At 41.7% G+C, this 18,001-nt stretch overlaps 1 protein-coding gene across 1 annotated transcript in view; it reads right to left on the bottom strand.

Annotated features, from left to right (window-relative positions):
- SEL1L3 (SEL1L family member 3) overlaps nt 1–18,001 on the bottom strand; it is a 714,608-nt gene that overhangs the window by 541,470 nt on the left and 155,137 nt on the right. The window contains exons 5-6 of the mRNA XM_085642308.1: nt 10,716–10,831; nt 150–208 (exon numbers count right to left, since the gene is read on the bottom strand). Coding sequence (XP_085498434.1) covers nt 150–208; nt 10,716–10,831 — 175 coding nt within the window. The remainder of the gene's footprint in view (nt 1–149; nt 209–10,715; nt 10,832–18,001) is intronic.

The raw sequence follows: 18,001 nt of genomic DNA, 5'->3' as shown, positions 1-18,001 counted from the left end.
CAATGGTAAGTTGGACACTTCTCTAAAGTGGGGCATTTAAAAAGAAATTGTACCTGAGGATAAGACCTGCAACATTCTTGAAGCCTTAGGAATGTGTGTCTCGTGTATTCATAAATGTGTACAACAGAGGGACTGATGATTTTTCTTACCTGAACACTTGATGTTGTCTTTGTTCCAAATGCTCCCCACCACGAGTCATTACTGTGAGCTGAATAAAATCAAATAGACATATTTATTAACATATCCTAAGTGCAATGAAAAGTAAGGGGACAAAAAGACTGCTGAAGCATAATGTTCATAATGACTCGCAGATGTTTTTGATTTATTTTGATTAATTAAAGTTTCATGGTCATTTTTCCACCAAGCCCCTTAGTTGTTTGCCAGAATTTCAGGTCTATGGTCTGTCAGAACTTTAACAGACACCAAAACCCCACCTTTGATTACATTTTAGCCAATTATATTCCATACATTCTGGTCCTTATTGATTTCTTTTAATACCCTAGTTGTGTTCATTGAATGTTCCTATGGGTACAGTGCTTTGGAGCATGGGCCTAGGCCTACAATACACAAATAGGTGTATAAATATTGGCACTACACCTGACCTGTGGGGAGGTTACTCCCTTTTCCTCAACAAATCTGCATACTTTATTCCTATGTATTTGTGAAGTAGAACACTGACACCAATACTGGAGGTAGAAGAGGGTGCAAATGTAGAACAAAAAGGCCTTGAGAACTACCTACTGAAATGCATGTTCTGATACAAATGATAATTACACCAGATCTCAAGCATGTTACTATTTCTAATATCTATGTACCTCCTTTTACACTCATATTGTCTTCACATGAAGCCTTTTTCTTCTGATTGCTGTGATTTTTATCACTTACTGATCTTATCTGCTAATTTTATATTATGATGGTATGACAAGACAAGTTAGCATCACTGAATGTAATCTTTTAATGTAACTTCTACTACCACTCAGCAGCATACGGCATCTAACGAAAACTGTGAAATAAGCAACCAAGAAGGCTGGACACAATCCCTCCAATGATTGCTGGTAAGTTGTTCTATTGTTATTTCTTTCTTTTGACAAAGCCTTTGATTTATGTTTGGCATAATGAGTCTTCTTTTGCTCATTGACTACTAGGCTAATGAATATACTTTTATGTTTTTACATCTGTAATACTGGTTGTGTTATGTGAACTTTCAGCACCTAATAGTTTGTTCTCCACTCCTGTGGGTTTATTTCTGACTGTTGCTCGGTCTGAAACTTGTTTATGTCTTGCTTATAATAAGTATTATTGAGGCCTCCACACCCAGCATGCACACAGTAAACAGCTGCACCACTGTCAGACCGTATTTTGGAGGCTATATGGCAGACAGGGGCTAGTGGACCTCTATACTGGTGGCTGAGAATGATTGCAAAGGCCGTGGGGTCCTTCCTACAATGACTGTGCAAACTGGGCCAAGTATTACCCTTTCAGCACTTGACTCTCAGGATGGTGAGGATGAGTAGCTACAGGATTCTCATGGAGGGAATGTGAAGAGCAAGAATGCACACAGAGCATTGTATAAACTTGGCCCCAGAATACTGCAGGACAAACTAGAATTGTATGTCCCCTCTTGTGACTCGAGGTCAGGCAACCATGATCTAGCTAAAATCATACACATCAAAAGAGTCAGAGCGGGGGTCGCTCCTTTACCTATCTGGCAGCTACCCTCTGGAAAAACCTCCAGTTAGAGCTTCGTCTCACTGAGGATCTTGTGAGTTTTAGAAAGAAGCTGAAGACGTGGTTTTACTCAGGTCTCAAGTAATGTTACCCACGGATTTGGTTTCAGATCTGATGCATTTAGCTTATCACATTTCACTCTAAACAGGTTTTCGCCTATCCCAGTACTGTGATGTCCCTTGGGATGAATGCTGTGCTTTACAAAATACAAATACAAAAACAGAACACAACAATAAACCAGCATACACAATAAAATAAAAAGTGAGAGCTGCAAGCTGCCACCTGTTAGCTGGGAGAGTAAGGGTCTTGATTGCGTACCAAGAATATCAATAAAAACCTATGGAAAATGAATTTCCTATGCTGTACTAACTGGGACAGGGTGAGGCTTTTAAATCATATCAATCAGACCACAAATAGGAGTAGTAGTTAAGTAAGCCTGATTGTCCTGTTTAAGGGTAGACATATACCTTTTTTCTTCTAAAATTCAAAAAGATTTTATAAAGACCTAAGATTAAATACATAGATTAGATTTTTCTTTTCGTCTCGGCTTTTCAAAGATAGATTTGTACTGATATACACCTCAAAATAGCTATTTACCATCTCTTAAGGCTATTTACCTCCTTTCAGCTGTTTACCACCCCTTTAGGGCTTTGTATAGTCACATCTTGTGTGTTTTCCACGATAATATATTTTTTAAAATCATTTTGTATGAATATATATATAAGAGCTGCTGAACATTAAAACAAGTTTGAAATTTGTTAGATGGTGGTGGGGTATAAGCTTCCCGGTAGCATATCATCGTATGTAGTATTTGTCAAAGCAACAGCACAAAAATGGAAGATCCCAATTCGTAGAAACAGTATCTGCACGCCTATATTTGTAGCTGGATCTTACTACATTAGAAAATATGTCAGTGAGGCCACATCCCCCTAAGTGTAGAGGTAGGGGCAGGATTATTGGTGTTCTTGGGAGAAAGGTAATGGGGTACAGACTTGAAAGGCATTGTGCATCAATTGAGTCATAACTGTGAGATTCAAATTCCACCCCAATATTCTTTTCATCTCATCTACACTGGTATAGGTACTCCCATTAAAGTGTTTAGTAAGTATAGAACCAAAGTTGGAGTGGTGCACTACTCCGAAGCAGTAACTGTTTTCAATAAGTCATATAGTCTAGTTGTATTGTATCAATAAACCCTTTATTTTCATAATCATCCAACAGTAAAAGGTTCCAGCCAACACGTTTCGTACATATAGAATGAATTTCTTCAGAGCATTGAGTGATGTTTGATAGTGGGGGGGAGATAGTCCTTGGTTCCCCCAGGTATTCTCATATATAAAGCGCGAACTTGGTCCAGTATGTTCATACGTAGCAAGAAAGAATATAGAATGCACAAACTAATGTGACAGTGTAGGCCTCCCTGATAAGGGCCAAAACTCTGTAAATCTGAAGTGCAGGATGTTGCCGCCAGTCCTGCTTTTCAATAAGTATGTAAACATGGCCAAAAAGTTCCCTAAGAGTCCTCCTATTTTATGGAGTGATGGGGGAGGAACAAATCCAAAGTCTCTTGCAGACAAAACTAAAATATAAAAGGGTTTGGTGTCCTATTGCACGCTCCTCTCATTTTAAATCCTGTGGGTTGTCTGCCGTTGGACAGTTCATAAGACTAATTGCAGAGCAGGCAAATCAATAACTTTTATTGCTTTCAATGAGAATGTTTGCAGGGTTTTAGTGAATTTCCAAAATGTTAGACATTTATTCAAATTGTGGTAGGAAACTTAAAATGAGCACAACTCTGAGCGTTCGTAAAATAGTGCCTGTATCATCAAATCTTCTATCTAGGTAACATTTGAGGGCCAAAGCTTGAATATGAGGCATGACAACACAAGGTGATGCATATATTATAATTTAATAACACTCACAGAAGGTGAGGCATGTAGAACAAGAACAAAGGTTGTTTTTTACTCAACTCAGCCATCTATAATAAAGAACGGAAAGGGGTGCATTGATGAACAATCTAGATCACTTTGCAGTGATCTTTAATATAATGTATGGCTGTACCCTTCTCCATAGCACCTCCTTGGTGCTATTTCTGCCAAACCATGGTATATTGGTTACTTATTATGCCTGTGTTTATGAGAAAACAGTTCTTCCGAAAGAACTGTGCATTTTATATTTCAGTTTTGGATACGACTCACAGAGAACTGAGATCACAGCTAATTATGTCTTTTTGTAGCCTAATTAAAAAGACATCTATAATGAAAATGTTGATATACTGTATTAAATAAATGTGAACGTATATGTCACTTGGGCTGCTATGTATTTGAATGCTTCTTCCCAAGACATATAATCTAAATAGTTCTTGGAGTTTATCCGTCACCATCTTGGAAATAAGCTGAAATTATATAATTGCTCCGTCCATCACCACCCCCTTTTGTACCGCTGTGTTCGCCATAAGTTGGCAGGGTATGCTCAGACGTGAGTCCCTTGCTCACTTTGCCACTGGATTCAAGCACGCCTGGCTGAAGACGGCTGAAATGCCAGAAACCGGTCCTAGGAAGCTTGTTTCCGGTCCAGGGAAGACATGGCTTGGCAGTTCGGGCTGGACTGTTCCCATGAGGCACAGGGTCAGACTGATTTGCATATGGCCATGTCTGAACTGGGGTGGCAGAGTGGGCTAAAGAACGGTGATGGATTAAACCCAGATGAGTTGACTGGGGGTGAGTGCTTGCAATGTTCAACACTCCGTCCATCATTCCCTTTGGTTTTGCTTTGTTCGCCATAAGTTGGCAGGGTATGCTCAGACGTGAGTCCCTTGCTCACTTTGGCACTGGATTCAAGCAAGCCTGGCTGAAGACGGCTGAAATGCCAGAAACCGGTCCTAGGAAGCTTGTTTCCGGTCCAGGGAAGACATGGCTCGGCAGTTCGGGCTGGATTGTTCCCATGAGGCACAGGGTCAGACTGATTTGCATATGGCCATGTCTGAACTGGGGTGGCAGAGTGGGCTAAAGAACGGCGATGGATTAAACCCAGATCAGTTGACTGGGGGTGAGTGCTTGCAATGTTCAATACTCCGTCCATCATTTCCTTTGGTTTTACACAATAATAACACTCAATAAATGATTGTCCAGTCAGTGCCTTTTCTTTGAAAAAGGAAAAGTACATTTATTACACACATTCTACCAAATACTATGCATTAATTTACAAATATTTACAGGTTTTATAGGGAAATAAGGCCTATCTATGGTGTGATTTATTAATATCTAAAGGGAAGGATTAAGCTTGTCAAAAGAGGTTATTTTGACAAGTCTCGTCTGCAATTTAAAACTGCCATCAGGTTACCTGTATGCAGCTACCAGGATGCGCATGACTGTAGTCTCACACATGCAGCCTGCATCCATGTGCACTCATGTGCAAACATGTTCACGTGGAACCAACCAAGGGCCCTATTACAATGGCCTGCCACCGTACCGGGAAACTGGACCAGCTGCCACAGGTGCTGCGGTCCCGCCATGGGAATTAGGATGCCAATGCCACGGTGGCGGTGGCATTCCGCATATATTGCATTGTGGCGGGTGGTGCTGTAAGCAGCACCTGCCACAATGCATGTTGTGCTTTTGCATGCACAACGTGGCAGGCACTGCACGGTGCCTGCCACATTGCGCATGCAAATGGAGGGGGGTACCATGGGTACCCCCCAACTCCTCCCCCAACCCTCCCAACCCCTGGGGGCCCACAACAGGCCCCCAAAAGTGAACCCCGCCTGGATTTTCATGGCAGGGTCTCCGCCATGGAAAGCCCTGCACCGCCGCCCATCCTAATATGGATTGCAGTGTCTTGCAGACACCGCCACCATATTGGAGCCCTTTTCCGCCCGGTTGCCTGTCCGACTGTTGGACAACCGGCGGACGGTCTTTCCGTCCGCCGGGGTCCCCACCCCCATCGTAATTTGGCGGAGGGGAAATGGTAGGCGGGCGGTGGAAAATAGCGCCAGACAGGCGGTGGTGATCCACCCACCATCCTAATGGACCCCTAAGTGTCTGTGTACCTCAAGTTGACTCACAGCAGCTTTATCTTAAAAGGTGAACACTGGCATTAAACACGCACAGTTCAATTTACCATGAAAATTCTGGGAGTGAGAGTCAAGTAGGGAGACTGATCTACAAAGAAGGTCCAAAAACCAGGTGATACAAAGCAACAGTTCCTGGCACACTAAATGGTCAGAACCCATGTGCAACACCTACAAAGGTATTTCACCAATAAAAAAAAATGCCTGGCTGTAATAATTTCTACACTTTGTAAAGATTGAGAAAAGCAGTCTGAGGAAATATTGCAGTAACTTAGAACTAGTCTCTTATTGGAGGTAAGGCACAATACCTTATACCTGCCACATTAGGGAACCAGAGGCCGATTTGGAGCTTGCAACTGACAAACTGCCTTTAGCTTCAAACTGCCTTTAGCTTATTCGGAAGTGGTGTGCTGTAGTTGTAACTCCCAAATAGCAACTCCTATCCATATAAATCAATGGTATAGGTCCTGAATAGCAGTTATAAAACAATAAAATGTTACTGACATACAAGGTGGGGAGGTAACTAATTCGCAAAAGGGAAGGGGACTCTAGGGGATCCCTTCTCCTTTGTGAATGTTAAACAAAAGTTTATTTGGAGTAGGCGTTGGGCCACAAGACCACTGAAAAACGTTCGAAAAAAATATCAAACTTTTCTTTTTAAATGCAACCCAGTTTCCTTTAATAAAAACGTCCACCAAATTGTTTTTAAAGTTAACTTTATTGAAATGCGATCACAGACAAGGTGGTCGCAATTTGGCACGCCTTATTAATATTCATAAGGTAGGTCGCATTATTACCCTCTATGATTCATATTTTTAAGTAATATTTGTGGTTTAAAAAAATTCTTACTGGTTGCAAAACATATTCTGTACTGTTTGCACCCCGTATTTTGCAACCAAATATTACAGAAGGACATTGAAATAAGTACAAAAGGTGTCAGTACCAAAATTGTCTGAAACTCGCAGAAGTTATCAGCATCATATACAAATTCAAAAGAAGTGACTGAAGCAACATGTGCAGAAACTTCCTAGTGTCAATCTGCTGGAAAGTGGGTTATTAGTAGAGGTAAACATGCATCTACCATTGGCAATAAGGCCACTAACACAGTCAAGGGCTCAGAATAGGTCTCAGTAAATTATTTCCATGCTCAACCCTTGGTAGCTTTGCTGCGATCAGGGAGGCTTAACCTACGAGACATGTATGCAAAGTATTTAAAAACACCAATTTCAGTAAATAATTTAAACACAACACACAATATAACTCCCACACCAATTTATAAAAATAGGAAGTCTTTTTATCTTTAAAATGATACAAAAATACAAAAATACAATGTAGGGGACCGGAGAAATGATTTTTTAAAGATTTAGCACTATATAGCACTTAGAAACCCATAGCGCAACATTGGGAGATCCGGTCCCGCTTGACCAGGACAAAGTCATAGTTTCAGGCCGACCACGATAGAACACTGCTCGGACACCCGGCGCAGTAAGCCTCAGACAAGATTTTGCCTTCAGACTAAGAAATATTTCTGGAGCTATTTCTGCCGGGGTCCCTCGATACTCTTCACCTATCCCGGTTCAGTGAGGGTTCGTCGGCTTGCCTTTCAGGGAGCTCCCAGTCAAACTCTGGAAGTCAGACAACCAGGGCTTTTAAGCGGGACGAACAAGCAGGTCAGGCCGGCTTGTGGTTGAAGGTCACCTTCTTGGCTCTCTCGGTTGAGTCGACACCATTATGGAGTTTCTTCCAAAGTTGCTCCAAACTTCTGAAACTTCTTCCTGAAGTTCCCTTCGAGGATCCAAAGTGTCCACAAACCAATCCAAGGGCCTGGAATCTCCAAGATGGTGCTTGAAAGTTTCGGACTCCCGTTCCCACAATACACTTGGACAAAACCCTTACAAATCCACTGGACGCACTCCAGTCTGGGAGTCTTGATGGTGATGTTCCAGGGTAGCTCTGTTAACCTGCAGCTTGCAGGGAGTCCATTCTTTATTCCTCTTGAAGCAAGGTACATCCAAAAGGCTGTAATTCCAGCTAATGCAGCATGCGCAGACAGTCAGAATGCATGGTGCAAATTAAGTTTTTAGCTTGGCAAGCCTATTTCCTTTCTTAGTTTCAAGCAGCAGATCTGAGAGGTTCTGCACCACTCAAATATTTATTAAGTGTTCTCTGGGGTCAAGTAGGAGAGCACATTTGTCTAATGAGGTGCAGGGCAACAGCCAAGAGTATGACCACTTACTCCAATGTGTGGCATAATCTTCTCCCAAAATCAATATTCTTCCAAAATTCAGTATGGCAAAACTTGCAGCAGAGGAGCAAGAACTAGTGAATCCAACCTTCTGTATAGCTAATTTCCACAGCTCTCCACCCCCTACCATCTGCAAATTCCCCCCTTTGAAGCGTCATGGTTTAAAACCCCTCCCCCTGCTCTGGCATTCCTGTGTAGCAGAGCTCTCTCCAAGAGATAGCCTCTCAATGGGTGAGCCACTTATCGCTTCATCAAAGCAGCCTGGCTAATCCTGTTAACTCTGACCAATCAGGGAAGACAACAGGTAGGCTGACATTTGGCTTATAGACAAGAAAGTCTAATAACTTATTTTCTGTATACATTAGGATCAATTCAACAATAGGTTATTGTTGGATTTATCAATACCTTTACCTAAGTCCTTGCATGATATTATTCTTTGGTTCCTTGTAAGAGTTATGCATTAATAAACTATTGCAGTGTTAACTGGGCCTGGAGATCTACAATGGGGAAAATGAAATGTGTAATTTCTCCAACACCAGGGAATATACAACATATTTCATAAGGGCCCTGCGTATAGCTACATACCCCCCCCCCCCCCCACCTCTGGGACTCCCAGGGGAGACTTTAGGGGTCATGAATATGCAAAAATAGAGTAGATCCTCACTCGCTCCTGGCACAACAGTCGATTTTAGGAAGCACTTTACTACAATGGAGGACGTGAAATGTGCAAGTTCTCTATTCCCAGGTCATATAAAAACATATTTATAAGGGCCCTCCTTATAATGGCCAGCCCCTTCAGCCCCTGGGACTCCTAAGGGAGACCCGGGGGTATCTAATTTGCTAAAATATTGTAGTTTATCACTTTTTAAGTGTCCCTACCACCAGAGTCGAGTTTGGGCACAATTTACATTTAAAGCAGTGCTGCAACGCAGGGCTTCTTTTCAAATAACCTCAGGCTCTCAGCAGTGCACACATGCAAGTGCAGACAGGGATGCTATGCCCTATTATATACTAGGGACTTAAAGGTAGTTTTAATCCCCCTGCCCTATTATGTACTAGGGACTTATAGAGAAGGTCATGCCACTCAAATGTGTACCCTAATATATAGTGTACCCTCATGTATATGTGTGTTTTCACTGGTTAACCAGAGCCCAGGGAAATTAGACATTTCAGGATTAGGATGTGTATTTGGGGAATATTACTATATATTCTTAGTAGGAAGAGCAGAAATGGCAGACGTGACTGATTTACTAAAGGATGTTTTGAGTAAAGAAGACTACACAGACGAAATTGAAATTGTAATTTGCAAACTTACCTAACTGGCTTCTGAAGAGTTATGGGCTGCAAATTACAAATAGGTAAGAGATTGTGTTTAGGTATTAATTTAATGTAGTTCTGTGAGGAGGGCAAACCATTTCCCAAGGGTATATTGGCACACAGAAGACAATCAACAGAAGAGAAAGGTTTTCAGAACTCTGGAAGTAGGTTTTCGGTCAGGAAAGTGGGCCGTGGACAACTGTTCAAGTATTCTGGCTTTTAAAACTCTGTAAACATGCTCCTTATAGCACGCATACTTGAAACAGGGAATGTTAAGGCCAACAAGAAAGCCTGGTTTGAGCCCTCTGACTAGCAAATATGGGACCAGAAGTTGAACCAGAGATGTGAAAGGACCTGAGGATGCATACTTGGTGACTCAGAAGGTTTTTAGGCATTTATTGTTTGGGAATAGAATGGAGAGAGCAGTGTTTGATTCTGATTCTGTTATGACATCCGACTAGCTGTTTTAGAAAAACCCAATGATAACTGTGGAATGCAATCAATTTTAAACATCAAAACGTGTGATTTCAGTATCTGTGGGCTATCCACAGTATCTGGAAGATTTGCATTGCTTTCTCAATTACATTTTTTATTGTCCCACAAAGTTCATTTTTCAACCTCATCGACCATCTAACCATTTTTCTGGGATTTCTAATAACAGGCACTGCTGAGTTCTCTTCTGAATGAGGTGCACTCTACCTCTTCAACTCTAACGTACAGTGTATGCACCCTACAGATGTAATATGTACCTGACATTTAAATGAGTGGCTCCATTCCATTCTCAGTATCTCTATTATGTCTGATAGCTGTGGGAAGGAAGACACAGAAGCCTAGACTTCCTTGCTGACAGCATACTTCTTAATAGCAATGTAGGTGAAGGTTGCATGGGATTATCTGGTCTCCACTGCTGCTACTTTCTATACTCACCCACATGGAAAACACACTGAATACCCACAATTTCCAAATTAATAGAAGAACTTTTAGACGCAGAGGCAGGTGACAGTGCATCTAGTAAGACTCCTTAAAGAGTAGATCCTTAATGATTCATGAGTGCTGACACTCCTTACCTCAACAGTTTCACCATGAGAAAATGTAGACATTTTTAAGGACCAAAGGATATTTTTTCATATTTTATTTGCTCATCATTTGATTAAGGTATCCCTGATTTTTCCCTAGGAAGACTATCAAGTAAGTAAAAAAAAGACTGATAATCCTTTGCTTACATCACTTTTGCACTTATTTAAAAAGTGGTTCCTAACGTGCAAATAGCACTTTTAAATATGTAACAGCTGCAGCCCTAATGCTTTTTTTAAAACAAGCATTCTAAATTCTTTTCTTGTAACATTTGTAAAGTACCTGTCTGCCATCAAAAACGAAGTCCAGTCGAAACCAATTCCTTATTGGAAGATTGAAGTTTGTTTTTACTGCCAAGTCCGATCCACTTACGAGCTGCATTTGAATATGAAGATAACCTGAAAAACAGTAAAGCATGAGGGAACTTGTTAGTGGGTATGGATGAAGGCAGACCTGAAATAACAGGATTTAAAAATACACCTTCATGGACTTCACTTTAGCCATGACTGGATCTATGCATAATGCTGTGACACCAGCCTTCAGAGAATGGTCCAGTTGATAGATAAACATACTGAGGATTCTTTGAATCTGACCCCCGCCCCTCACTAGGACGAGGACGGAAACAAGGTTACCCATGAAAAAAGGGGAATATTAAACCCTCATCCTTATTCCTCACCAAATTCCTTAACTGCATAAGGATGCATGGAACACTAAAAAGAGAATCAACCCCGGTGGCAAATAAGCAGGCTGCTGCACCATTTACAATCTATTTACTTACAAATTTTACAACACACAAATCCCAACAGAATGTCTAAACTGAAACCCCAGGCTGCAAAGGCACAGAAATTACACATTACTCAAATGGTCCCAAGAAGGGATTACTAAGAAGAAAATCTTAGCTGACAAAAACACTTCCTCCAGTGTCTCAAACGTAATTTTCTGAACAGCCTACAAGACAAAAGGCATGCCCTATGTGGATAGGAGAATTAACCATCTGCTTCGGGCATTACAAACCTCTTAAGAAATCATTATGCCAAGACCTTCTAGCCTAAGACTTCTTTGAAATTGTACAGGTCAAGAGAAAAACATCCACAAAAATCGAAAAAGAAAGAAGAGATAATATTCCCTATGGTGAAGACCTAAGGAGACACACCAATCTGACAATTACGATCAGCTGCAGAAGCAGAATGCCAAATTGGCTGCTAGCCTAGTGTGTTTCATTGTTACAAAAAACAGCGGTCCTAGACCTATACTTAGAATGAATTTAATCAAAATACTTTGTTTTTATGATTCAGTTAACCATATCATTAAATGAGGTAAACAGCATAAAAAAGCAGAAAACGACCTTGAAAAGAATTCACCATATATTTATTCAATAATATTTTGGATAAAAGCCATATGTATTATTTTAATCACATGAATCAATCAAAGGAGGTTGCACCAGAGGAAGGTGTGCAGTGAAAAGAGAGAGGGTGCTCAAGTGTAAGGAGATAAAGAAGAAGAATACTTCAACACATTATCAGGAATTTAATATGTCAAGGCAGGGAAGAACGGTTACAAGTCACCGTCCTAGCTAGTCTGTCCCAATGGCATTCATGTAAACTTGACTTTTGTTTCATAACAGGAATCAATTCCGAAGTAGCACATTAAGAAGGGTATTTCGGGTACAGACTAAATACAAAAGGGGCGTCGACGTTTCGATCCGACTTTCGACCATAAGGGAAATTAGACAGCCTCGGTCTTGCGGATCTTCATCAGGACTTGGCCTGGGCAACCTAAAAGGCAATTGGCGCCGATTAGTAGGTCGTTGCAATAAAAGGGGGGTGGTTAAAATCAATGAAAAAGTATACAGGGGCTCACCTATCAATTAAGGGTGAGTAGCGAAATCCACGGTTCATACATGGAGTCCAATAGAATGAGTTCTATAATCCAAACTAAAAAGAAATCAATGTAAGATCAGCTAAAGTAATAAACTTCTAACTATTACAAAAGGATACATTGAATTGAATTTAATTAATTAAATACCTTGACAGTGAATGTCCAAAAGTTAACCACCAGAGGCTTCAAGGGACGATTACAGCCAACTGTGTAAACAGAGAGGGAGCTAAGTTGTAGTCTCTGTGCATGTGAAGTGCTGCGATTTCCATACGTTACTCAATGGAAAAACAACAGTAAGGCCCATGGAATCACACTGCCACAGTAAAACAACCGGACCATCAATTATATTAGAAACGGGGCCAGAAGGATAATAAAGGCTTAATTAAGAAGGAGACCGTGTATTACATAACGCTCGACACTGGGTGTATACAGTGCTCAGAGGACGCCTGAATGCCAATAAGAAGCGGCGTACTTAGGCCAAAAACGAAGGAAGTATATCGATTACATGTCATGCAAGGAGCCGGCATATTCAAGCTGAGCGTATTTGACACGAAGGTCCTACGCGTCACGGCCGCGTCTATATCAAACCATCATAGTGATCCCAGGGTCGGAGAGTTACTTACTGTTCCAATTCAAGATTAGGCGGACAACTGGGGTTCCTTAGATTATTTAGTTTGAGCGCGCCTAGCCAGTACGCGGTCGTCACCATGGAATCAGGCACAAATGAAGCGGGAGGTGGACGGTGTTCACGTAAGTTATAACGTTACCGGCAACGTCAGGCAGTGCGTGACCGGTATGAGGATGGGAAGGGCGGAAAGACTCCCGGAATCATAGCGAGTGACAGGGCAAAGTCAAAATATTTAAAAAATACTTACAAACTTAATAATAGCGATATTACAACAGAATACACAGTGTTATAATTACATAAAAGACATGAGCATAGAATTATACACGTATTAGATAGACATCACAATAAGGATGATGCGACAGAACACACAGTCTTGTAATTGCATGAAGGCCATGAACCTGGAATATTTATAAAACATGGAATATTTTCAACAGACAATGAATAAGCCGGTGGTTGACACTAGAGCCCTAATGTCTGAACCAGCCAGATGTAGTACAAGAGTGATACAATACAATTAGTAATTTGTGAGTACTGAGACCTGTCTGCTGATCTCTTCAAATTCGTTAAGGCCTCGGGTTACTGTGTTTAGAGAGTGTATCCATTTGCACTCGCGTTTATTGAGGGTTATGCTGAAATCTCCCCCTCTGGGGTTGGGGCTTACCTTTTCTATGACCCACCATTGAAGACTATTGGCCGCATGGTCGAATAGCATAAAATGCTCCACTAAGGGGGCACCCTGTACTCTGCATCGAATACGGCTACAGTGTTGTAGTATACGGCACTTGAATTTCTGTATGGTTTGCCCAACATAGATGAAACCGCAAGGGCATTGGATTGCATAAATCACGCCGCTCGTATTACAATTACTGTGTTCCTTTAAGCTGTACGTGCACCCATTGTATGTAAAGTCAGTCATTTCTTTAGACATAGAGCAGGCCTTGCAAGTACCACACTTATGGTGACCATTAATAGGTGGGAGACCCCATAGAGTTGTCTGTACATGGATCGTAGGAGTGTCTAACATAGATTTAACCACATTGTCCCTAATATTTTTGGCTTTTTTGAAAGCATGTAGGGGGAGTGGTATATTTCTTAACTCATCGGAAACCAGGTGCCAATGTTTGTTGATTGCCTTCTTAATTGCGTTACTCTTCGTATTAAAGGTAGTAACACAAACAAGGCGCTCGTCGTTATTCTCCATTCTGACCTTTGGGCTCAACAAAAAGTCCCTAGGGTTGTGCCATGCCCGTTTGCGTGCCTTTTTTAGCAATCTAACGGGGTAACCTCGTTCACTTAGTCTCGCGAGAAGACCCGCTGACTCCTCAAGGAAGTCCTCCTTTTTGGAACAGTTTCTCCTAAGCCTTAGGAACTGGCCAAAGGGCAAATTGTCCCTCAAGTTGCGTGGGTGGTGACTTGTATATCTCAACAAAGTATTTCGTTCACTGTTTTTCCTATACAGACTAGTGTACAGTTTATCAGATTGAGCATTTATGTTAATATCCTAGAAGTGGATAGTTTCCCTGCTGAAGTCAAGGGAAAACTGAATATCCGGGGAGCAGGTGTTAAGCCAATGATGAAAATCTATCAATTGTGCCTCATCCCCTTTCCAAATCATTAGGACGTCGTCTATATAACGACGCCACAGCGTGATGCAATCTCTGTGTGGGTTGTACTCATTAAGAACAAAGCATTGTTCGTATTCATGCATGTATATAATTGCTAGATTCGGAGCGAAGCTAGCGCCCATAGCCACGCCTTTTGTTTGCAGATAGTAGTCCCCCAGAAATGTAAAATAGTTGCGTGTCATGGCAATTCTGAGAAGCTCAATAATGAATTCAGTAGGGACCCTGTGTGGTGTGGTACGGTTGTTCAGTACTGACTCAATACATGTGAGGGCGGTGTCCTGTGGGATATTAGTGTACAGAGATGTTATATCCATTGTAACCAAGATGTCAGTCGTGGGGTCATGTTGACGCCCATCAACTAGCTGAATTGTTTGCATTGTGTCTCTTAGGTATGTAGATGTGTTTTCAGCGATAGGTTTTAGGAACACATCAACATATTTGCAAAGGGGCTCCAGAATGGAGCCACAACCGGAGATTATCGGTCTACCAGGTGGACACTCCATCCGCTTATGTATTTTAGGTAGGGTGTAGATGGTAGGTGTGCGGGGGTGTTTATTATTTAGGTATTCATACTCAGGTTTTTTGAGAATACCTAATTCCAAAGCCTCTTGTGTGGTACGTCTGATTATGTTAGTGATTTCTTGGGTGGGGTCCCTTCTAAGTTTTTTATAGTTTCCTACCACAGATAGTTGTGCGAGAATCTCTTTTTTGTAATCCTCCACATTTTGCACCACAATTGCACCACCCTTGTCAGCTGGTTTTATGACTATTTTGGTGTTGGTTTTAAGGGAATCCAACCCTTCCCGTTCTGATTTGCTGATGTTGTACTTGACATATTGTCGGTTCGACAATATTTTATCCACATCCCTCAATACCACCTGCTCAAAAGCTATAAGTTTGTGAGATAGTAAATGGGTCGGGGGGTTGAATTTCGAAGGAGGTCTTAATCCACTGCCAGAGAAAATAGGGTTGGATGGGATTTTTTGAAAATAGTGCTTCAATCTAATCTTCCTAAAGAATTGATGAAGTTCTACCTTAAGATTAAAATCATTAGGTAGATTGGTTGGCACAAAAGAGAGACCTTTTTGCAGAACTATTTGTTCATTAGGTTTCAATGTATAGGAAGAGAGGTTAACTACAGGGTTGACAGGTTCATAAGTTACCATCTGTAGTGCTGACGGCGTGTCTGTATTTCTCCGTGGTTCTCCTGTTGGAACTGTACCTGTTTGTTTTGTCTCCCTCTGCCTCTGTTCCACCCTTGGCTCCTGTTCCCCCTGGATCTGCCCCAGGGGCGTGCACGGCCTCGCTGTCCCCACCATTGGTCCTCTGCTAAAAAAGGGGTCGTAGGGGCCTGCTGCTCAGTGTATGGGTGGCCTGGAGTTGATGTAGATGTACTGGGACCTGTGTGTGTGTTTCATGGCTTGTGCAAGTTCCTGTGAGTAAACTATCTTCTTAAAACCCAAGTCTGGAAAATTGTCAGGTAAATAGGAGTTGGATTTATATGAGCTTTACACAGAGACACACTGAGAGCTACTACAATGGCAAGGGAGAAGGGAGAAGAGACTGACCAGCAAGGATTTTAGCTGTAGGTGGCACAAGGATTCAATTGTTCCGAGACTGCCATGAGCATGTGAAAAACTGCACTGGGATATTCTTTTAAAAAGGCAAGATAGGTCTGCAATTAGTGGAAAAAGGAGCATTGATCCATCCAGAAATTTAACCAGTTAAAAATAAGGTGAAAAGCCAGACAGCCAACATTTAACCTTACGATGGACGCTGCTGATATTTAGAAATACATCTGCCTAAGTTTTGAAAAAAGCTGCAGTGAGCAGGCATTCAGTTAGGGAAAGCCTGTAATCCCAACTCAACCAAATCCTTATTAAAAACCTGGGGTAGGTGGACAAAACATGACACAAAAGGCAGGAATCTGAACTGGAAATGACTGCAGGCCTTGGAAAACTGAAGGAAGTATTGATGGCCAAAATGAAATGGATGTGAAGGTAGGCCAAGAAATGCTGCTGGAATGGAATATGGTCGAAGTCCGTGCATTGTTTTGGAAATACATTGCAGGAATAGTTTGTTTGCACCCTTTCAATTTACCACTAGGTGGTACTCTCTTCAGGGCCGTTTCTACCATTAGGCAAGACTAGGCAGCCGCCTAGGGCGGCTAAAGGGGGAGGGCGGCAAAAAACATGCGTTTGTGCTGATCCTATCCAACATTTCACAATGCTGGTTCATTTGTAACCAACCACGCGTGTAGCCTCTGCTCAGTAGAGAAAGTGCTTCGAAAAACATAGCGTAGTTGACAACAACTTAAACAAGCATTGGCATAGCCAATAGGTCTCGCCTTTGGGACCTTAAAAGTGTTTAGCCATGCAATAGTTGATGTTGTTTTACCAAGGATAGTGAGCTGCATAACTAAATACTTATAAGGTCCCAAAAGCGAGACCTATTGGCTATGCCAATGCTTGTTGTTTTTGTTTTGGTAAGGCAATTTGGTTATTTGGCCAGAAACACAAAATGTTGAGCAGATTCCAGAACCTGGTTTCCGAGTTGCTATTTCTGCAGTGGCTTTGGCCGTTAGGGCATACCTCCTACAGTCTCCTTCAACTATTGTGGGATGTCCACAACTTTTGTCAACCATTCGTCTGAGTGGTGTTTCGGTAGGAGCCTATTAACCACTTTTAGCATTTGTATCGTAGGGTATGTTTGGCTGACGAATGAAAATGTAATTAACAAATTTGCTTATATACCAATATGATTTTGTCGTCTATTTTTTTAACTGATTCATTAAATAGATGATAGCTTTGTTGAAATGTGCATAAGCTAAACAAATGTGGACAAGATATGTTTAAGATGTACATCCAAGCATGAAATGTTGGCATATTACTTTTAAATATATTTCAGACTTGTTGAGCTGTGCCTGCACTCAAAACCTGATAAAAGGTTGGATTACAGTATGACTCAAATAGGCAGCAATGTTAGCGCCTGTCACGAAAGCCAAAACAATACACGGCACTAAATATTCCGAATCTAAGGAGATTAATAGATACATCTGCACGGCAGTCACTTAGACAAGGGCAGACTGAGTTCTCAGAGAGCTAGCAAAATCAGACACTGGCGATTCTCACCTGTGCTGTTCCCTTCTGGTGCTGACAGGTGGGACAGAAGTCGGTGTCACCGGCGTGCAGAGGGCAAAAGCCCCTCGGATTAAGCCACGCCGCACTCCCATCATAGCAGCTGAGGCCGAGAAACACTTCCTTCGAGTGAAAACACGTTGGAGTGACTGCTGCAAAAGACTTCACTGAGGAGCTCCGCCCCCTCAATTCAAGTAAACATTGCAGCTGTCTGTGATGTTACATTTATACATATTTTTGCCGTTTTATATAGCGCAAACTCCACCCAAAGTATTGGAGTGCTTTACATGAGAACCAGAT

This window comes from Triturus cristatus, chromosome 2_2 (genome assembly GCF_964204655.1).
Source record: "Triturus cristatus chromosome 2_2, aTriCri1.1, whole genome shotgun sequence".
Lineage (NCBI taxonomy): Eukaryota > Metazoa > Chordata > Amphibia > Caudata > Salamandridae > Triturus > Triturus cristatus.
The sequence above is the reverse complement of the archived record's forward strand: the minus strand, read 5'-3'. Positions and strand labels throughout refer to the sequence as shown.